Source organism: Lissotriton vulgaris, chromosome 5 (genome assembly GCF_964263255.1).
Source record: "Lissotriton vulgaris chromosome 5, aLisVul1.2, whole genome shotgun sequence".
Lineage (NCBI taxonomy): Eukaryota > Metazoa > Chordata > Amphibia > Caudata > Salamandridae > Lissotriton > Lissotriton vulgaris.
The window spans coordinates 1,933,618,564-1,933,641,195 of record NC_141693.1 but is presented as its reverse complement, the minus strand read 5'-3'; the positions used below and the strand labels follow the sequence as shown (position 1 = coordinate 1,933,641,195).

At 47.8% G+C, this 22,632-nt stretch overlaps 1 protein-coding gene across 1 annotated transcript in view; it reads left to right on the top strand.

The window, feature by feature from the left end:
• LOC147717787 (complement factor B-like) overlaps positions 1-22,632 on the top strand; it is a 590,914-nt gene that overhangs the window by 384,154 nt on the left and 184,128 nt on the right. The window contains exon 13 of the mRNA XM_086924575.1: positions 15,498-15,666. Coding sequence (XP_086780701.1) covers positions 15,498-15,666 — 169 coding nt within the window. The remainder of the gene's footprint in view (positions 1-15,497; positions 15,667-22,632) is intronic.

Here is a 22,632-nt window from a genome sequence, read left to right as displayed (position 1 = left end):
CAGCATCACAAAATGGACGCTGCCACCACAGACACAAGTCTGGCCTCCTGCTGCTGACCGAAACTCGGCAGATGGTGGCCTGGACAAAGGGTTTCCTGCCTTGGGAGGTGCGAGCACCACCCCAGACAGGATTTTGTGTATTGGGTAGGACAGGGCTGAATAGAATCAGACATGCCCGGGGCACACAAGGTGTCCCCGTGCATAGGCCAGTCCAAACCGGTTCTGGGGCCTTCCAGCCCCAGTCCTGGCGAGGAGCTGGACAAAGGAAAGGGGGTGTAACCGCCCCCCTTCCTGGTTCCTCCCAGAGGAGGGACCTAGTAGGTGATCCACCCCTCAGATTGGGAATAAGAGTGGGAGCAGTGCCATTGCACAGCAGATCATCCTGAATCAACTTTCCACGAAGAAGAAGACTGGACTTCGACATTCTGCTGCACAGAAGACTGAAGAGAATCTCCATTGTGGCCTAGGAGTGGCCACCCTGTGAACACAGGTACCAACCAGCGACCCGACGTCTGCTTTGCCGCCGCCTCCCGCCGGAGACCGAGCCCAGAGCCCGACAAGAACCAGACTCCCAGACCTCTCAGAGCCCGATCCACAGTCCCTGCAAAGAAGGGACCCGTGGAGGCACCGAGTGACGTGGGACCGGACCTCTTGGAAGACACTCGAAAAGCTGACTGCGCAGCTTCTGAGGCATCCTCGACGTTGTGCTTTGGGGATTGAGAACCCCCACCACCGAGCAGCCCTTGCACCGAAGATCAGCCCTCCAGCATCTCCACGATCTGCGTGGGGCCCTTTTGCATTGTGCCACTCGACGCGCCATCCCGGCCACTAGCCACGTGGTCAGCGGCCATCTTGGCGACGAACCCGAAGATTTACACAGCAGGTCTGGTTGCTCCAGACCTACCCAAGCTCCTGTGAAAAGGAGCACCCGCTCTGACCTTGCTGGTCCGAGTGTTAAGCATCTTTCAACTTCTGCCTGGCTTGCCTTTGCCAAGGCCTGTTTGATCCGATCGAGATGCCGACACCGCCAACAACGAGAAGCCTGCGTGGGACAGCTCGTGACCGACTCCTGGACGTCCTCGACCCCGGGTATCCACGTGGCTGCAGAAAGAAGCTACCCGACAACGCCTGTTTGCACCCGACATCGCCTGGTTCCAATCTGGTTCCACGGTAGTCACTGGCTAGTGACTTTGAACATTGTCCCCTCTGCTTTCAGGTCTTCACATCTTCAGATCCACCCTTGGATCCACCGGAACTCTTCTCATCGAGCCGCCTGCAGCATCTTCAGCTCCAAGCACCATCGACCAGCGTGACGAAACCCGACACTACTTCGACCCTGTGCACCCGCTTCCCGTGGGTGAGGTAACTCAGCTCCGCCGGTGCTCCTGCACTGGTACACATCTCAAGGGCCTGTGTTTTAAGTTTCAGCTCCGTAGGTCACTCGGAAGGTTCCTAACTTTCTAACTTTGTGCTTTTTACGCACCATAGACTTTGTATTGAAAAGTGCGTGCACTTTGAACACTGCACCCGAGTCCCGTGGGCCTTTCCCGATTTAGTTATTTCCAGTCTCGAATAGCTCCAGCGATTCCCAAGGCCCTAGGCCTCTTCACTTTCCTATTGGTATCTCTTATACCACTTTCTTAGTATATGGTTTAGGTGGCCCCTAGGGCTCATCCATATTGTGCAACTTTTGAGTATTTTAAACTGTCTTGTGATTTAACGCTTGTGCTTCTGTGCTCATAAAGAGTCCAGGGGATTTTATAGTTAATAAATCAATATATATTTTCAATATATATCTGTGTGGTGTCCCTTTCATTTGGTATTCAAGGGGGTTGTGTATGGTATAACAGCTGGCTTCACATGCCTTTCAGAGTTTAGCCTAAGACTGCTTTGTCCACGTTACCACTAGGATAACTGGTCTATAAGGTTGAATTACAACCATCATCATAAGGGTTGCTTGGCATGGTACAAAGTGATCACTAGAACTAGTGAGCATTATATACCAGGCCAACTTCTCACAGTTCACTCGAGGCACTGGACCTTTCCAGCCTCTGAATTGTCACTGTAGGTAATGATTTGGAGTATGACCCCCTCCTCCTTATTTGTATTTTAAAGAACACAAAGAGATCTCATTTCCTTTTGAAGAACTTTTTTTTAAATTCTTCTTTCTTTATGCTTGGTTTGTAAGTGCTTTGTGACGTTCAGTACAGAAACAACATCCTTGTTATTCAAAGGTTTCTTAATAGCACATTAATAGAACTGCACCAGCCAACACGTGTTTCGCCCACTGCGGTCAGTCTGACCAGGGCTCTCTCAAGGCTTTTTAGGTCATCGGTAACGCAGCATGGTTCGTGTGCTCATTAATAAAAACTTCTACTGTCTTCATTTTAACATTATCAATGTTGTATTTTCTGTCGGAGAGCGAAGAGTGTAGGTCCAGGGTCAATCCCTCAATGCAGAGTATGGGCTGGTGCAGTTCTATTAATGGGCTATTAAGAAACCTTTGAATAACAAGGATGCTATTACTGTACTGAACGTCACAAAGGACTTACACACCAAGCATAAAAAATAGAAGAATAAAAAAAATCGTTTTTCAAAAGGAAATGAGATCTCTTCGTGTTCTATTAAATACAAATAAGGAGGAGGGGGGTCAAACTCAAAATCATTACCTCATTGTTTCTGGTCACCTGGGGGGGAACGGCTGCTCACTATTCATGGGCTCTTGTCCAATCCACATGGCACAATCATTTCCTGCAGCCCCTCCTGGCATACAAGGTTGCCACACCACTGCCAAAAAGGCTTTGGCCCTTACAGCATGGCAGTCTTTACTGGAGCAGCCCTTCCTGACATATGGTGTCACTGCTGTGTAGCCCAGTCTTTGGCCCACCTACGCAAGGCAGTCTTTTCCACGGTGTGCCCTCCAGGCATGCAGGTCAACGCAACGGTGCCACACAGTCTTCTGCACTTACCACATGTAAATCTTTCCACTGCAATCTTCACAGCTGCCCTCTGCTAGCATACAGGGATTGCCGACTTAAATCTGCATACAGGCATCGACCCAATTGGTGCAGCAGCTGCCTCCTAACACAGAGAGACCACTCAACAGGGCTGCCCACTGGACCTCACTCCCTCCAATACTCTCCTCCTTCCCATGGGGGCACAGTGGTCTCGGCAAGCCGGCAGGCAGGCGCTGCTGCTCCAGAGCAGGTGCTCTTGGTTTCGTCTTGGGGATGTCTCCTCACCCAGCAGGGAAACTAGCAGGACTTGGCCCCCAGTCCTGGCCACAGGCAGAAGTATAGCAAATCTTCCCCTCCTCACACAGGCCACCTGCCTGCTTGGCAGATGTCAATTCATGGGGTTTCAACCTCCACTTCTTATAGTCCATTACCAGGCACCAAATGTGACTTAAGGTCTTGGTCTTTAAAGTTTTATAATGGGGTTCTGCTTCTTTTGAAGCTTTTCTACTTGAAAACCTGTCTGACACAGCAAGATGGACTTCAAACCTGATAGTCCAACAACACAGGCCATGGGAGTGACTAGAGTTCACACCTAAATGTTAGCCACAGTGATATGTGCATCAAAAGGTTAATCCTGTGCTCTAAGTCCCATTCTTTATCATTGACTCATCAGTCCCATCGCCTTCCTGACCTGGGTCCAGGCCCCTTCCTTATGATCTTCCACTGAATCAATGTACAGAGAGAGCCTCTGCTTTCTTTCTCCAGTGTGTGCCACCCAGCTCACTGGAATGCAGCAATATGCAAATCTGTCTGGGGAATTCCTCTACCTCATCATATCCTCACCAGGAAGGCCTGGGCCTCCTAAAATGGAACCTAGGGTCCTCCATGAAATGTACCATTACAATCACATTTGCAATCAGTGTACGTACACACCACACACTCTGTCCAGCACAATCATGTATTGTGCCACCATGTCTACATATACACTCAGCACACACATTCACTCTGTGCATTGCTCAGTAATGTAGCCTTTCTGTATTGTGCCACTTGCAGAAGCACATTCAGCCAGCGTTACCACCCGAGAAGCCTCAAAAACAACCTCCCCTATGGACAATTCCTTAGGGTGAGAAGGAATTGCTCGAGAATACAAGACTTTGAAACACATGGCCATTCTCTTCTTCAAAAGCTAACAGAAAGAGGATATCCACGCAAGCTCCTCAAACATTCCATGAAGAGAGCCAGATGGACACCAAGAGAGCATCTATTGCAAAAGAAAGAAAAAGCACCTACACAACGCATGGAATGCGTGTCTACCTTCGGACCTCATACGCATCCAGTGCAAAAAATCATCCGGAATAGCTGGCATCTAGTGGAGGAAGTCATTCCCAACATCGGGTCACCGTTGTTTGCGCTAAAAAAGAACCGGAGTATCGGACAGCAGATTACAGCTACACGTCCTGCGATCAAAAAAGACACACAGAGCACCTTGTTCAACCTCAGTCCGGTTAAAGGACACCACAAATGTGGCTCCTGCTCGATGTGCAGTCTCACAATGGAAGGCTCACTTTTTACGGATGGCAAAAAATACTGGCAGCATGATGATTTCACCAACTGCAAAACGAAGTACGCAGTTTATGCTATTGTGTGCCATTGTAAAAAAGTCTATATCGGCAAACCTACACAAGAGGTGCGCCAACGTATAATTCAGCATCGATCCAGAATCAATAAAAAAGTCCTCACCGCACCACTAGTATCCCACTTTTTGAAATAAAAGCATTCTGTGAATGATTTAAATTGGACAATTTTATCAGTCATAAAAAGCACAGTCGGAGCGGGAGGAGACCCAGATACACGTCTCTCACAGAAAGAAGCTTACCTAATCCTCAAATTTGACACAGCAATGGCAGGATTAAATGACCTCAATGAACTGAGTAACCTATAACACCACTCTTCCTTTATTGAAAATTCTGTAACACTCAGCTGCCACTGGCCGTTTACAGTCTGGCTGACCTCGGCAAAATCACTCGAACCACAAATCCCAGCATACACCTGTAACGCCATGAAGGTCTATAGCTACTGCCGCCACTTTAAATATGAGTAGACACGTTTCCAGCGTAACCACACGTCACGCCTGGTGGGAGGCAATGGATGCCGGAAGATAGGAGCAAAGGACAACGTCCCAAGGGGGGCTTGGGGGAGGGCAGCTGACCCCTGGGAGGTCTCCTCCCCCGGGCGGTTTGGGAGATCTGGGTGGGGGTATTTTTCTAGCAGATTCCATTTGGGCGTTTTTGGGCTGGTTTTTAGTTGTATTGTGCGGCCCCTTATAAATGGGCGGGGCTCCTCGCTCCGGGCACCATTTTAGGCTTGGTTACCTGGTGGCCGGTTGAGTTTAGAATTTTTGTCAGTATTTTGGTAGTTTGTTCGTTTTCATTGTAGCTATTCTGATTCGATATCATGGCTGGTGAAGATTACCGAGTGTTGGAGGCTATTCGCCTGCTTAGCGAGGCGGGGCGTTTGGACCTGGTCATGGGCGATCGGGGTCAGGCCGAGACCCCGCGCCCCCAGAGGGTGGCCTCTGCGAGGGTGTCGGCTGTGGTGGCAGCATGTTACTCTCCGAAACGCCGGAGGCAGGATGGGGTAAGTGAACGGGGTCGTTCCAGGACTCGGCGAGCGGGTTCTAGGGCCCGCCGTGGGAGTGATTCTGGTTCTTCGGATCCGTCTGTTTCTTTGGATGCCTCGTTGGTGGAAGTGGTGGGGGAAGGTGGTTTTCCTTCTGTGGGGGGGGAGGCTTCTAATGTTGGTTTGCGGGAAAGAGCAGCCTCTGCTCCCGTTTTGCGGGGCCGTCGTGCTTCCAGGCAACGTGGTTGCACGCGGCGTTCGGCTTCGGCCTCCGCGGGTGTGGGGGCTGACGTCACCGAGTTGGTGCGGGCGGAGGCCATTTTGGATGTGGTTCCTGTGGCGCAGCAGCCGTTACGGGGTGCTTCGGGTCAGGACATACAGGAGGTGGTCGCTCCTTTGAGCGTTATTCGCCACCATGTGGTTCAGGTCCCAGTAACGGTTGACGGTGGTTCGGTAGGTGTGTCCATCGCGCGGCCTTTGGTATCGGGTCATGGAGTGGTCAGGTCTGAGGGCCCTGGTGTGCTTGTACAGTCTGTGGGGAGGGATATGAATAGTCCGTTATTGTTTTCTCCCTCGGGGTCTGTCGGGGGAGAAGCTGTGTCAGTAGGTTGCAGTTCTTTGGGGGAGGGGGAATGGGCCCAGATGGGTTTGGGGGAGGGTGCTGGGCGGACTGACGTTCCTTTACCTGGAGTGGATTTGTGTGGTGCGGGCGTTTCAGTGGGGAGTTGCCGCCCGTTGGACGCGGTAGGAGGCCTTCCCCTCGGGGGGGTCGGGAGTGAAGTTGGTTTTGTTCGGCAACATGAGGTTGGAGAAGGTTCTTTTTATAGGTTGGCAGGGGATTTTCAGTGTCCTGGTATGAGAGTGGTTTCGGGGCCGGCATCTCGGGGTTCTTTTGATGGTACGGGGGTTCGGGATTTGGCTGATCAGGGTCCTGCTTCGCGGATTATTCAGGCTATGTTGGAGGTTAGTTCGGATGAGGAGGTTTGCCCTCCGTCTCCTCGGCTTTGCGATGCCCTAAAAAGAAAAAGTGCTTTTGGTTCTGGGAGTTTTGTGATGTCTGGCAGGGGGGGTGGATTTACTGTTGGCGGTTTGTCTACTGCACATAGAGTTGGTTTTAGTAAGGGACCCGGCACACCAGTCCGGCCTTTTTCTTTGCAGGAGGAAGCTCGAACTACGGCAGCAGACTTGGCAGGGCGGCAGGCAGCCCAGGTACGCCGAGGAGAAGTGCGGGTGGAGCCTGGCGCGGCACGTCCCATACCATCGAGGGATCCCGCCGCGGCCATCACACGCAGGTTTACTACGACCTCGATGGCCCCAACGAGGGATTTCAACATGGGCGGTGCATCCGGGTCCAGCGCGACCTTCCCGGCCTCAGCGGTGGAATCCGGCGTTGTACATGGGAGCGGGTTACGTACGACCTCTCTCGTGCCACGTGGTGGTTATAATGCTGGTTTATCTTTTTCAGGACATCAACAGGTTGTCAGTGGTTCTGGTGGGGGGATGTGTAGACGAGTTCAGTCGTCCTCCCCGCCTAGGTCAAGAGTAAGGGCTGGTAAGGCCCATGGTCGTTCGAATACGGTGGAGTCAAGGCAGACTTCGGTGGTTGTCACTGCCCCTCCTCTGTTAGAGGAATCGCTCATTTTAGATTATGATGAAGAGAGCCCTGAAGAGGGAGAAGTTCGTGAGATTGTGTCTGGGGGGGGGGCATGTTAATGTTTCTCGTAGTATGTTACAGGATCAGGCGGTTCGGAGTCGTGCGGAATCGTCAAGGCCACGAGTGCTCGGCCCCTCGGTGAGGGCTCCTCGGAGGGCGGACGACGGTGCACAGACAGAGTGGAGGACGGAAGCCAGTCAACCGCCTCTTTTACGCCCAGGTGAGTCTGTGGTTCAGGCCGTGCGGCCAAATTTGGTGTCTATTGGTATTGGTGTAGATTTAATATCTACTGAAAAGGATGGTAAACTACACAAAGGACGTGTTGTAAGAGACCAAGGTGTGGGTACACACGGGGATGATCTTCATACAGGTGAAAAAGTGGATAGCGGCACGTCCACTGTTGGTTTGGGCACTACTAAAAATGTACTTCACAGTAAGGAACTAAAAATCAAAAAGTTGCCGTATATGGGTGTTACGAAGCCTTTGGGGGCTCATTTGATGCTCAGTACAAAGGAAAGGATTTGGAATGGTGAGTATGTGGAACTGTTGAAATTGCTCCACAGGGAGGTCCGTGCTAAAGAGGGTTCCAAGGAGGAGGAGTTTGAATTGGCTAAACGCCCTAAAGTACCTTTGACTATAGAAAATTGGACGGCGGCCTTTTTAATTTATGCCAGCGTCTACTGCGAAAAGTTCCCTGAGCGCTGCGTGTCATTATTTAAGTACATGGATGTTATCCGTAAGGCTCAGCTGACTAGGAATGATTATGCTTGGGCTCAATATGATGAGGAGTTTAGGGCGCGTATGGCTTGGGATCCTGAGGCGAAATGGGGTGAGTTGGATTCTGACCTTTGGCAGCACACGATGGGGTCATCTGCCTCTGGTAAAACAATTTTTACAGCTAGTGGTCTTCCTATAGTCTATCGTCCCTTTCAGTCCCGTCCCACCCGGGGAGGGGTGGGGGCCAACTCTACCACCCAGTCGGCTACAGGCACGTGTTGGGATTTTAACAGCGGGACTTGTACTAGACAGTTCTGTAAATTCCGGCACGAATGTTCACAATGTGGTAGGAAGGGCCATCCGTTGTCCCGTTGCTGGGGTCCTAGGACATCAGGGCCCCAGGGTTCCCAACAGAGTTCAGGAACTTTCGTGCCACCACAGCAACCTCCAGCTCCCAGGGGAGGGAAGTCTTCATCCGGTGCTGGGCCCAAAGGCTCGTACACCGGTTAATGTTACTCGATTGGCCGCTGCTTTGCGGGATTACGAGCCTGCCGAGCTGCGGTCAGTCTTGTTGTTGGGTTTTCAGTTTGGTTTTCGTTTGGGGTATGAGGGACCACGTTTGAGACGTTGGTCCAAGAATTTGAGGTCGGCAAGTGAACACCCTGCCATTGTACAGTCAAAATTGGACAAAGAAATGAGTGAGGGAAGAATGGCGGGCCCGTTTGATGATTGGCCTCTGGTGAACCTAATTGTATCCCCTATTGGTGTGGTCCCCAAGAAGGAGCCTGGTCAGTTCCGGCTCATTCAACATCTATCATGGCCTGAAGGTGGGTCGGTAAATGATTTCATTGAGAACGAAGCTGCATCGGTATCTTATTCTTCGGTGGATGTAGCTATGCAACTGGTTGTCACAGCGGGCCCTGATGCTCTGATGGCAAAATGCGACATCAAATCCGCATTTCGGCTCCTTCCAGTCCATCCTGAAGACTGGTGTCTTCTGGGCATCCATTTTCTTGGAAAATGGTACGTGGACAAGGCGTTGCCAATGGGTTGTTCCATGTCTTGTGCGTTGTTTGAAACTTTCAGTACGTTTCTACAATGGTGGTTTACTAGACAGAGTGGCCATGAACTAGTCACTCATTACTTGGACGATTTCTTCTTTGTGGGTACTGCCAATTCGTTGATTTGCCAAGCTGCTCTCACATCGTTTCAATCATTGATGAGTTATTTAGGTGTACCATTGGCCCCTGAGAAGACCATGGGTCCTTGCGCGACCATGTCTTTTTTGGGGATCGAGCTTGACTCTCATTTGATGCAGGCTCGTCTTCCATTGGACAAGAAACAAAAAATGCTTGAACTGGTTGGAACCATGTTGGGAAAAGAGAAAGTGTTTGTGAAAGAGATACAAGTTCTGCTGGGACACCTTAATTTTGCCTGCAGAGTGGTTCGGGCGGGTAGGACTTTCTGTAGGAGGTTAGGCAGAGCTTTGTCTGGTCATTCACTTCCACATCATAGGGTGAGACTGTCCGCGGGGGTGAAAGAGGACTTACGCATGTGGGTCTTCTTCTTACATTCCTTCAATGGTGTGCCTTTGTGTTGGGAGGTGGATTGGTCTTGGGAGGTACAGATCTTCTCTGATGCGGCTGGAAGTGAGGGTTTTGGTCTGTACTGGCAAGGAAGGTGGTGTGCCCAACAGTGGCCTGTGCAATGGAGGAATGGTGGTAGAAGTATTGCCTTTCTGGAACTTTTCCCTGTGGTTGTTGCTGTCACTCTGTGGGGTGTGGATTTGGCCCACAAAAAGGTCCTTTTCCGGATCGATAATATGGCTGTGGTCCAGGTAATTAACAAACAATCGGCCTGAGATCCTCAGATTTTGAAGCTCCTTCGAGTGTTTGTGTTGGGTTGTCTGAAACATGATATCTGTTTTCGGGCCCTGCACGTTCCTGGCGTGGACAATGACATTGCGGATGCTTTGTCTCGTTCACAGTGGGAGAGATTCCGTGGGCTTGCTTTGGAGGCAGACGAGGAGCCGACTCCCATGCCAGACCACCTGTGGACGGTAGGCAACACCGGGTCCTTCACCTGGTTTTAGGTTCCCTGGCTCCTTCCACGAGGACAGCGTATGAGTTAGCCTGGACAGAGTTTTTGGAGTCGGGTGCGTGTTGGCGGGAGCTGGATTGGCAACGGTCTGAGGATGTGGTTCAGTTTATTTTGTGTATGATGGATAAAAAGTTGTCTAGAATTACTATTTCTGGCAAACTGGCGGGGGTTTCTTTCATGGGTAAGCTTTTGTGGGGATACTCTCCGTCGGCTGGGGAGTTGGGTAGGAGAATGTTGGAAGGGTGGGCTAGAGAGAGTGGTGCTGTTCGCACTTTGCGATCCCCTTTGTCGTGGCAGAAGCTGTTTCAGGTGATTTCTGTTCTCCCGGCTGTGTGTTCTGATCGAATGGAAGCGTGTTTGTTCGCCACGTTGATGGTGTGGATGTTTTTTGGAGCCTTTCGCGTGTCTGAATTGCTTGGCAACAAGTCCTCTCCTGGCCTTCGGTGGGGGAATGTTCAACTATCGGAAAGGGGGGTCCACATTTGGCTCTCCCACTCCAAAACGGATCAAAGGAGTATGGGTAAGGGTGTCTGGTTGGAGGCGGTGTCCCCTCCGGAAACGTGCCCTTTACGTTGGGCTCTTTGTTGGAAGAAAATGTCGGGTGGGTCATTGGACCTTCAAGTTTTTCGACATTTAAATGGTTCATGTGTGTCGAATTATCAACTGCGCATGGTTCTGCGAAAAGCGCTGCGACATATTGGTTTGGATGGGTCATTATACGGTACTCACTCCTTTCGGATTGGGGCGGCCACGGAGCCTTTCCGCAGGGGCTGGTCGAGGGAGGAAATCATGGGACTGGGGCGCTGGACTTCTGATTGCTTTCGGCGCTATGTTCGTAATGAGGCTGCTGGTGCGCTGGCGTCTTCATCTGTGTTGCCTGTCTGATTCTGTTTTCTTTTTCAGGTTCTGTGGCTGGTCCTCGGGCTGCTTTCATTACAGTTTGGATCGTGGGCCATTCCTTCGTTAAGAGAGCTCAAGTGCAAGCTCGTCAAAGTTATTTTGGTTCATCATTAGGTTTCAATGATCGTTTGTTTAATGTTGTTTGGAAGGGTAGGGGGGGTATGTTATGGAAAGAACTGATCCCTGCTTTAAATTCTTGGTTGGTACGGGGGGTTTGCCCGGATGTTCTGGTTCTTCATTTGGGTGAAAATGACTTGGGTTCCGTCAAGGGGGTTGTCCTGCTTCGAGCGATTAAAAAGGATTTGGCTCTATTGCATAGCCAGTGGTCAGGTTGTCATGTCCTGTGGACTGAAATGGTGCCAAGGAGGGTTTGGAGGAATGCGGTGAAACCGAAGGCGGTGGATAAATCTCGGAGGAAGGTGAATCTGGAGGTTTCCCGTTTCTGCAGGGATTTGGGTTTTGGTCGGATCGTCCATAGTGACATCAAATATGATGCGGTGGAATTTTTTAGGGGGGACGGTGTCCATTTGTCCCGGATGGGTATGGACTTATATCTGCTGGAGCTGCGGGAGGTTTTATCTCGCTGTCTGACTGTGCAACAGTTTGTTGGTGAATAAGTGGTCGTATGTGCTGTAGGCTTTGGTCTCATCTTTTTCTTTTCTGGTTTCCCCCAACCCCCCCCCCCCCCCCTTCCCCTCTCCCTGTTTTAGGTCTGTGTGGGGGGCAGAAAGGTGGGGTTCTCTCTGTATCAGTCTTTCACCCCACGCTTTCTGGATGGCGGTTTTGCTATGTGATTGTCAGTTTTGGGCCAGGTTTGGACCCGTTAGTTGTAATCGGATCTTGTTAGGGGATTTGTTAGACTGATCGAGGTGGGGTTCGGAGAATATGGGTCGGGGGATATGATCAGTTGGTTTATAGTCGGAGATGTGATATTTTGTATTTGTTAGGTGATGTTATAATGTTATAATGTTATTGGGGTTTGTATGGTTTTTGTGTTGGGTATGTACGGGTGGGGGCGGGTGCGATGGAGGGTGTGGGGTGGGGGCGGGGTTTGGGGTTTGAAATAAAAACGAACAAAAATTTGGGTTGTGGTTTAGATTGTGAGGCGGTTGCCGAGTTTGTGTATTTGTAAATGTGCACCTGTTCCAATAAAGCGGCCTTTTTCACACTTCAATGGTTTTTGGGTCTGCTCACTCTCCCCCCACCCCTCTCTCCCAAGGGGGGCTTGGGGAAGGGCAGCCGACCCCTGGGAGGTTTCCTCCCCCGGGCGGTTTGGGAGATCTGGGTGGGGGTATTTTTCTAGCAGATTCCATTGGGGCGTTTTTGGGCTGGTTTTTAGTTGTATTGTGCGGCCCCTTATAAATGGGCGGGGCTCCTCGCTACGGGCACCATTTTAGGCTTGGTTACCTGGTGGCCGGTTGAGTTTAGAATTTTTGTCCCTCCCTCCCTCCCCTTTTTTGGGGTTTTTTCGATTATTTATTTCTTTTTTGGCTGCTGTTTGGGATATGTGTGCATGGGGTTTGACGTTGTTCTTTTGTCGCTTGGGACAGGTGCGTGGCGGTTTTGCTATGTGATTGTCAGTTTTGGGCCAGGTTTGGACCCGTTAGTTGTAATCGGATCTTGTTAGGGGATTTGTTAGACTGATCGAGGTGGGGTTCGGAGAATATGGGTCGGGGGATATGATCAGTTGGTTTATAGTCGGAGATGTGATATTTTGTATTTGTTAGGTGATGTTATAATGTTATAATGTTATTGGGGTTTGTATGGTTTTTGTGTTGGGTATGTACGGGTGGGGGCGGGTGCGATGGAGGGTGTGGGGTGGGGGCGGGGTTTGGGGTTTGAAATAAAAACGAACAAAAATTTGGGTTGTGGTTTAGATTGTGAGGCGGTTGCCGAGTTCGTGTATTTGTAAATGTGCACCTGTTCCAATAAAGCGGCCTTTTTCACACTTCAATGGTTTTTGGGTCTGCTCACTCTCCCCCCACCCCTCTCTCCCAAGTAAGCATTCTGCCCGTTAAAAACTAGGGGGCATATTATCAAGCCTGTGCGCTAAAATTATCGCCGCTTTATCGGCCGAAAACGGCCGATAAAGCGGCGATAATGGGCTTGATAATATGCTCTATGGAATTCCAATCGAAGCACATGTTAGATGTGAAGACATCTAACATGGGCTTCGATTGGAATTCCACAGAGCATATTATCAAGCCCATAATCGCCGCTTTATCGGCCGTTTTCGACCAATAAAGCGGCGATAATTTTAGCGCACAGGCTTGATAATATGCCCCTAGATTCCTTTCGAAAAGCCCACACACTCGATCTGTCTTTAATTTCAGTTCATTGTGTTGCAGTTACGAACCTCGCTGTGCGGCTCTCGTTAAACAGTGCACGCAGTCCCGGCGAAATTATTCTTCGATAAGGTAGGAAGTTTGTCCTCCGTTGTAAAACTCTCCTGCAGATTTACACAACAGGCATAACAACAGCATGCTTGTTCCTTCACAGTATCCCTTGAGAATCAGGATGTAATACAAATGTGAACAAACACCGAGTGTAGAACCCAATCCGGCATCCCTCCCGCATGTCCATACTATCAACAAAATAAGGTATGACCCATTAAGGTATATTACAGCTCCTTATGGAGAAATTAAAATCGACTTTCGATCCTTGTTTATTTACAGAATACGTATGGGCGTTTCTTGACAACTTTCGACCCTTGGGGCCAGAGAAGTTTACAACAGGTAAATGTAAACAGGAGTAAAGAAGTCCGAGAATTAAAAAAAAAAAAAAGTTCCTTTAAGGGAATCCTCACACTGACACCACCTTTATTATTATTGTTCACAGTGACAGCGACCACCAGTCCGTGTCCTGAGGAGAACCCAATAAACAACACAGGGTTCAAAACACGTTGACTTCCCGCCTGGGATATAAAAGAGAAGGGGCTGACTTGGGGCACAAGAAGGCACTCTTAATGCACAATCCACTTTGCTTATTCCCCATAATCAGTACCCCTTTGAGTAAAACTATAAGTCTCAGGCTGGTTTAGACAAGCAGGCTGTCGCAATGAACTAAATGTCCGCTTGTCTGTTTGTATTCACATTAAGGACTGGTGCCTCACAATCAAATAATCAGAGGCATTGTATAGTTGTCTATGTGGTTTTGTATAGTAATTTGTAACATATATATTTTGTTTTTGCATTTGTGTATTTCTTGAATGTATGTATCTGTTAATGATTGTGTTTTTCTTGATGACATATGAAAAATCCTTTTTGAAAAATCATTTTGTATAAAGCATAAACTGATGCAATCAAATTGTTGTCCAACCTAGTAATTTGTTAGACTAGGGTGGGTAGTGTTCGAAATCAAACCTGTCTGGCCATTTGTTTTTGTTTAATACATTGTAGAGAGGTCCAGGTCAGACAGTGACAGGACCCAAGCCTTTCTTTGTTTTCCCTGTACATATACACTCAGCACACACATTCACTCTGTGCATTGCTCAGTACTATAGCCTATCTGTATTGTGCCACTTGCAGAAGCACATTCAGCCAGCGTAAGCATTCACCCTGCATGCGTGGCACAACACTACACCCTTGTACTCCTCACAGGAACACATACACCCAGAACACGCACTCACCAAGCACGCTCTGTACAGCACTCTATCTCTGTACTATACCTTTCACAGGAACACTTACAACCAGTGCAAAGTCACCTCTTTTGCACTGCGCTGCATTTCACATCTAACTGATGTAGGCCAATGGTAAGTTAAGCACACAGCAGCGGAACATTAAAAAGTGAGTGCGCCTGTAAGTCCACTTCTGTAACACAAGTTCAAAAGGACCTGTTGACTCCTACTCATCAATGTGCGATATGCTGCCACCACCGCGCTCATGCTGCTTAACTTCAGGTGAAGGCGGTAGCCTTCCACCACAAAGAGGGTACGAGTTGGGCACTCCATCAAGACCGCAATCCTTGAGACAGGTACATGTCATGGTGCAAACGCATGATCGGTGTTTATGTATGACAAAAATAAATCAGCATAATGGATCCAGACAATAGTACACTTGGATTCTCAGGGCAGGGGTACACGTCTGTCACAACAGCTTTTCTATCCCAACAGACAGCGTAGCTGTCTGATCGGCCTGACCTAAAAAACACAATGTTGCCCCATGATATCTTGCTTTCTGTTGATCTTGTGCTATCTCTGGATTCTTCTCGAGCTATCATCAAATACACATTTGTGAATTGTATCTTATGTTTAAAGTAGGTGACAATAGCCTCTCAGAAATAATCAGGGGGGTTCAGAGTCCTCAAGCTCTCCCTTGTGTTCCTTAACTCTCTCCACAATATTTCAGAATATTTGCAAGGGTTATTGGAATAATCTGTTCATAAATAAAGCATTTCTTTTCAGCTTGAATTAGATGCTTGTATCTCCTGGCTAATTTTAGATACGCTCGTTTTTCCTCCGGGATCGGAGTAGAGCGGTCTCATGTGGTTCATCATAGAAATGATTTCATGTGTTTCATGATTAATATATGGTGGTGTATTTGCTTTCACAGGGAAGAGGTATTCAGTAGCAAATGTCATATCCCATCCTAATTATAATGTCAATGCCAAGAAGCCAAAAATTGCAGAATTCTATGACTATGACATTGCTTTGGTGGAAATTGGTGATCAGAACAAAGAACCAAGCAAAAAAGAAAAGATAGAATTCAACCCAAAAGTCAGGTGAGTGAAATGTTCGGAGTTGCATCTCGAAGGAAGTTAGGAGAATAAGTTGAACTGTAGGAGGAAACAGGCAGATGTTTGTTGTATGACGGGGAAGGCAAGAGAAATTATGCACATTCGATGGTTGGTGACAGATTATCCTGTGATCAAGAGGAATGTGCTAGGGTTGTTATCAGGAAGTAAAAGATAAAGCAGTTACATACAAGTAACAATAGCATCACAGTGAGGGAGTCATCCCTAACTTATTTAATCATTCCTGCCAGCAGAAGCACCACCATTGTTTAAGTCTCAAAACCTCAATATCCATTTCATTTAAAAAAACATTTATTTTTTCTTCCACTTTAATCAATTTTTTTTATTAAGGTCGAATCAAAGATTTTTTTTTTACTTGCACCGCCTTAATCAATATGGCGATATTTCTTTATATTTTATGTTGAAGGTTAATGGGGCAAACTTTAGCTCAGAGAATGTAGCCCTAGAAGATGTTTCACCTGAGTTTGTTTTCATCATTAGATTGGCAGCCGGGTATGCAATCGTTCCAAGAGAAAACATTGTACCTTATAAGCACGCATTACTTTTTAACAATTGTATGGATTGTACCTTCATGTACTGTTATCCATACCCTGTCGAATTAATCTGCAAATAAGAAGATATTTGTCTAAGATGGCAAAACAAAAAACAAAAATGCTGTAATATACCTGGTAAAAAACATTGTATTCACTTTCTGGTATCAATAAAGTTTGTTATAAAAAAAAAGATTTGCAGCCGGGCTCAAAATAGAGGGACACTAACAATACGGAGCATAGAGGGAATACAAATTCTGGTCGCCCCCAACTCAAAAAGTCATAAACAACAAAAAGACCAGAATCAGACCGACTACAAGGAATGCTAAAGTATCATATTTCCTAAAGTAGTCAAACAGAAGACCTGTAGTTTTCTACATAACCCTCTTTATACTCTAATCAGTAGTATGTGTATATAACATAAAACCCATTCTCAATACTTTGTTGACAGTTTTTAAGATATCAGGGACTCATAAACAAGTATTCAGTCCCTTACACACACTCATTTGTGTAAAACATGTGGGAAAAGGCGAAATGACCCCTCACGCGCGCAACACCAAGCGGGTAAATGGCAGGTACTCACCAGATAAGCCCATTTTTATCATCATTAAGCCCAACAGAAAGGTGTCCAAAAGAAAATATCAGAAGTGTAAAGGTGCGTGCAGTGAAGTGGAAAAGTGAATCACACCTCACAGTGTGGAAAAAAAGTGGTTAAAATTGAAGGGATTCACTCGATATACACACCACTTTTATTCTTTTTCTCAGTGAACCCTCTCAAATTAAAAAAACAGCTTAGGATGCTATGTATGCATACCGCTGTTAGATGCCAACATGTTTCTCTGCTTTATACATTTTATGCAGATTCATCAGGGCCAAGCTTTTTTCCGCCACAGCACCGAATATTGGGCACATCAATCTAAAAAACCTCAGTTCGCCAACGTGTAGCCTACTGGCTCGGAGGTTCAAGAGCTAAAAGGGTTATTCACGTGTAACCCTTTTCCAGCAATACAGTGCTTCAATAGTCACATGTATCGCCCAGCCAACACGGAGTGTGTTGTCTCCCTCTGCAAAATAGAGGGAAACAAGAGTCAGGAATGTGCTGCTGGTCACCAAAAACAGAGAGCAGTGTTTGAGACGTCCTCGTGGATACAGGCACGGTGTTTCAGCCAGGGTGCCTAAATGGAAAAGGTCTTTTGCCTTCTCTCTCTTTTGTTTATAAACACTTTTTAGTCTGCAGACTGATGGTGACCTGGCTGTAGGGGGTGCTGAGAACCACCAGACATGGGGAGCTTACTTGCAAGATAAGCAGGGTTGTTGGTTGGAGTTCTGTACATGATGCAGCTGGTTTTAAAGATGGTCCTGGACGGCAAGGGGGGTAATGGAGTTCCATAAGGATGCGTTGGGACATGCTGCAATGCGTAGAATGCCGTTAACAGGTGCTATTGTGAAACCTGAACACGTGGAGCCAGCCATGTAGCAGAACATTATCATCATCCAGATGCGAGAGAGTGAGAGCTTGAAATCAGTTCTGTAGATGCTTGCTGGAAGAAATGGTTTCACCTTCTTTAGAAGAGAGAGCTGGTTCTAGGCCATTCTAATTTTTTGACAGTGTGCTCCTTGAGGGCAAGGTTAATGTTCATGCTAATGCTAAGTGACTTGGCATTCAGGGGTTTGAAGCTGTCAAGGTTCATGTCATGAAGCCTTTTTCGTACTGCTTCTTGTTTGCTGTTCTTGAAAAATAACAGGAATTCTGTCTTGGTTGGGTTGAGTTTTAGGTAGACCGTGGACATCCAGGTCTGGATTATGTGTAGGGTGTGTTTAATGCATTGGACATCTGAAGCAAAACCAGCTGAAGAGAAGACTTCCAAATAGAGTTGTCTATCATCGGCATATTGGTGAATCTTAGTGTTATCTCTGATGGCTCGAGATGCTTCAGGTAGAGGTTGATGATGACAGGAGACAGAATACAAGGTGATAGGGATCTTTTGGGACCTGGAGATGCCCATATAAACAAACTGCTGTAGGTTGGAAAGCTGGAGAACCAGTGAAGGACATTTTCAGTGGATCCCCTTTGAAACTCCAGGTTGCATATGAGGGTGGAATGGTCAATTGTGTCTGGGCCAGCAATATCAGGAGGCAGGGATCATCTTCATCTGTGGTCAATAGGGTATTGTCTACCATGTGTAAGGTAGCAGTCTCTGTGTTGCAGCGTGATCTGACGCTAGACTGGTAGTTGCGCTGGAAAAGGTTAGCATTGATGTGACCTGGGAGCTGAAAACAGACTGCTTTTTCAGTGATCCTGCAGATGAATGGTAGGTGAATGATGAGCCCGTATTTGGTGAGGTTGCTGGCAAAGTCATCAGGGTTTAGTGTAGGTTTCTTCAGATTTGAATTATCTGGCCTTTCTTGATAACTTCTGGAAACGTCCCTTGAGTTGCGGAGGCATTGATAAAAGTGATTAGGAGTGAGAGAGACTGCTGCTGAGGGTAAACATTTTCATAAAAAGTGACTTTAAGGGAGTTGAGAATGTTTTCCAGATCTGCGGTAGATATGGCTTTGTATTATGACCATTTCAGAATTCTATAGGTGTATGCATAAGAGATGAAGCAGGCTTGGTGCTGTCGATGTGCTGTTTTATCTTCGGTATCTTTTTTCACAGAAGAAGAGGATGATTGGCATTGCACTTTTCTGTGGAGTGAGAAATAGGTTGGTCTGGCAGGGTTTTGACGCTGTGCTTAATTGACTTGAAAAGCGTTCTGCTTTTGTTGGTGGCTTCACTGATGGTGGGATTGTTTGACAGGAGACCCAAATACATATATCCAATAAGTGAATTGAGACCTTTTCTACGATATGGTGTTGGTTTTGTTGGGTTTCCTGAATGCTCGCTTGACATTCACTTGTTACACATTGTCAGCATTGCTGAGTCTAGGGGAAAAGCAACTTTCTTTTATGTGGCTATTAGTGATGCAGAGCATAAAGGGTGATATGAAATAGGAATCCATTTTGGGCTTTCTCTATCTGATGCATGTGAGAAGTTGGCCTGGTATATGCTGACCACTATTTATAGAGGGCACCTTGTACCAGTCCAAACAACCCTTATTGATGATTAGGTTAAAGACAACCTTTATTGAAAGCTATCCTAGTGGTAGCTATGGAGAGCAGCCTTCAGGCTAAGTCTTGAAGGAATATAAAGCAGCTTGTTTTACCAGATCAGAACCTCCCGAATGACCAAATGAAAGGAGAACCACTCAAGGAATATATAACATATATATATATGTATTTATTACTAAACACTATCTACTACCCTCTTTATGAGATTAGAGATCAAAGCACACAATATTAAATCACTAGAACAACAGTAAATAGCAAAATACACAGCGGGCTCCTAGGGGGAGACCGAACCATATAGTAAGAAAGTGGTATAACAACCACGACTTGACTAGACACAGGGCCTAGAGCAGGTAGTGACACACGGAACTCACGGAGGACAGGCGCAGTGTGAGAACACAGGCTCGAGCTCCGTATAACTCTATGGAAAAGTAGCAGTTGGAATTTTAAAGATTAAGGACATTTCGGAGAGGAATTTGAGCAAACCCTTTCAAACTTAGAAGGTTCTCAGGCCAGCACCCTTGTGGGTACCGGAGTACCCATGTTGCCCCAGTATTGGAACTTTCATAGATTCCCATGCTTTGTATCATTCCCCGTCGTCGGACTGGGAGTCTCGGTAATAAAACATACCATAGTAGTAGGTACAAAAGAGAAAAGAAAGGCCTAGGCCTCATTCTCTTTTGTAGCATATCAGCCTCTTTTTGTAAAAGAGACCAAACTCTTGGCATCAGCCAATCAAAAGAGCCTCACCCTTAGAACCTTCCTGAAGGAACCTCAGAGCCTCAGATTTTCTACCGCACGTTGTGCTAGGGAGTCTCCATTGAGCTCTGCTCTACTTTCAACTCTTTCTAAAACATTTCTACAGTTATTTCTTCAGGATTTTCTTCAGAATACTTCAGAAAACTCTCTTTTCTTCAACATGTCTGATGTTGAGAAGAAGAAAGCCCTTTTCAAGCCCTGTTCCACCTGTGGGAAGAAAAGGCTTTTTGTGGAAGACAAACACAAGGATTGCATCTACTGCCTTTATCCAGATCACAAGGCAGAGGACTGTAAGATTTGCCGCACTCTCTCCACCAAGACCTTGAGAGATCGTGCTGGAAGGCTTCTTACATGGCTACAGAGGCAGAAGGAAAGGAAACATGGAGTTTCCAGTGATGAGGAAGAATCGGCGTCATCTGCTTCTTCAAGAAGGTCAGTGAAAAGGGGTAGAGGTTCCCCATCTTCCTCTGTGGGGCGCCCCTTGAAGGCTTCAAAGAAGACCCCCAGGGAGTCTGATGGCCGGGGGTCAGGAAGTTCCCCTCACCACAGTGGGGCTGACAAGGCAGAACTGGTTTCGCCTCCTAAGGGGGAGAAGACAGACCCAGCCTTCAAAAAACCTTCCTCACATTCTTCAGAGAGGAGTTCCAAGTCCTCTACGACGAAGACCTCGTCGACGGTGGCTCCGCCGTCGACGAAAATGAAGCCCAAAATTCAATTGGTCCCGTCGACGGGCTCGTCGACGGGAGGGTCGACGACGAAAGATCCGTCGTCGTCGAAGAAAAGCTCGTCGACGGCAGGGTCGACTGAGAGTGTGCCGACGACATCGTCGACGAAGACATCGTCGACGAAGAAACCATCATCGTCGACGGCGGTGACGACGACGGCAGTGTCATCGACGACGGTGTCAACGACGGTATCGACGACAGTCATGTCGTCGACGAGTGCATCGCGACGACGACCTAATCTACATCGATGGCGGGCTCGTCGTCGGTGGCGTCGACGACGACATCTGTAATTCCTATATCGTCGACGAGGATTTCTCCGGCGTCGACGCAACAACCGACGATAGTGGCTGCGGAGAGACGGGTGACGATTTCTTTAACAAGAATAACGCCTGAGATGACGTCCCCGAGAAGGGTGACCTCTTTACCTCCCACTATGTTGTTGGACCAGGAGGAGTCTGAGGGAGATGGACAGGATGTTTTTGAATATGCCAATAGCCCATCTCAACTTCTCATCAAAAGTCAAGACACAGATTCGGAGGAGGCATATGAGCAAGGTGGGGGTGGATATCAACAGTCGGCCCACTCTAGGAGCTATGAACCACAAGACATGGTTTCAGTTCCGACGACATTCCTCCATGACCTGCACAAGATGCTGCAAGACTACAAGTCGAAAGCTGAAAGACCAGCACCACGTAGGTCGGCTCCATCATCACCAGTGAGGAACCGATCATCTGTAGTTCCTCCAGTTCACCCGATACTGACTCCTCCTCAGCCGCAACGGCCGGTGCCTCAGGCTGCGTCTGAACCAACCGATGATCCGGATGGGGATCAGAATGTTGACAAGGATGTCTCATCAGATGATGATCACGACTCAGATCTGGACGGGGATGAATACAATGACTACATCATCCCAGATCAAGCTTCACCTCATCAGGACTTAGGTGATTCTCCTCCCGCGGACATCGGCAGTTTTCATCAGCTGATGGAACGAGCAGCTGGAAGATTTAAATTGGTAATGCCTGCTCAAACAACTGACTGTTTCTTATACGATTTTAAAGAAACTCACCGCAAAACAACAAGGTTGATTCCGATTGTGGAACATTTATGGGAGGAAGGCTTGAAAACAATGAAAAACCCAGCGACGGTGGTCCCTGTGCTACCGCGCCTGGACAAAAAGTATAAGGCGCCAGAAGATGGACCTGCAGCGCTAACGGGACATCCTAAACCTGACTCTGTTATCTCGCAGGCAGCGCAAAGGAAGTCACGGAACCCTTCTGCTCCATTGACGGCCCCTCCTGACAAGAATGGACGACGGCTGGATAACACGGGCAAGCGGTTCTCATCAATAGCTAGCCTTCTGATTCGCGCAGCCAATGCTTTGGCAATATTGGGACGATATGATCGCCAATTATGGTGCGATGTGGCTCCATATTTAGAACAACTTCCACCGGATTCAGGGCTGGAAGCGAAGAAAACTTTACAAGAAGGTGAGGCGGTTTCTATGGAGATCATAGACTGCGCCATGGACATTGCCACAACGTCCTTTCGGGCTTTGGCAGGGGCGGCAGTGTTGAGACGCCAGGGATGGCTAAAGGCGACTTGGTTCAGACCAGAAATCCAAAACAAGGTCCTTGATCTGCCTTTTGATGGCGAGGCCCTCTTCGGTAAAGTGATCGATGATACTCTTCAAGAGATCAAAAAAGATACGGAAACAGCTAGATCGCTGGGAACGCTCCAATATCGCAAGACTCCGTTTAGAGGTGCGAGAGGCAGAGGAGGCAGTTACAGAGGTTCATACCAACAACAGCAGC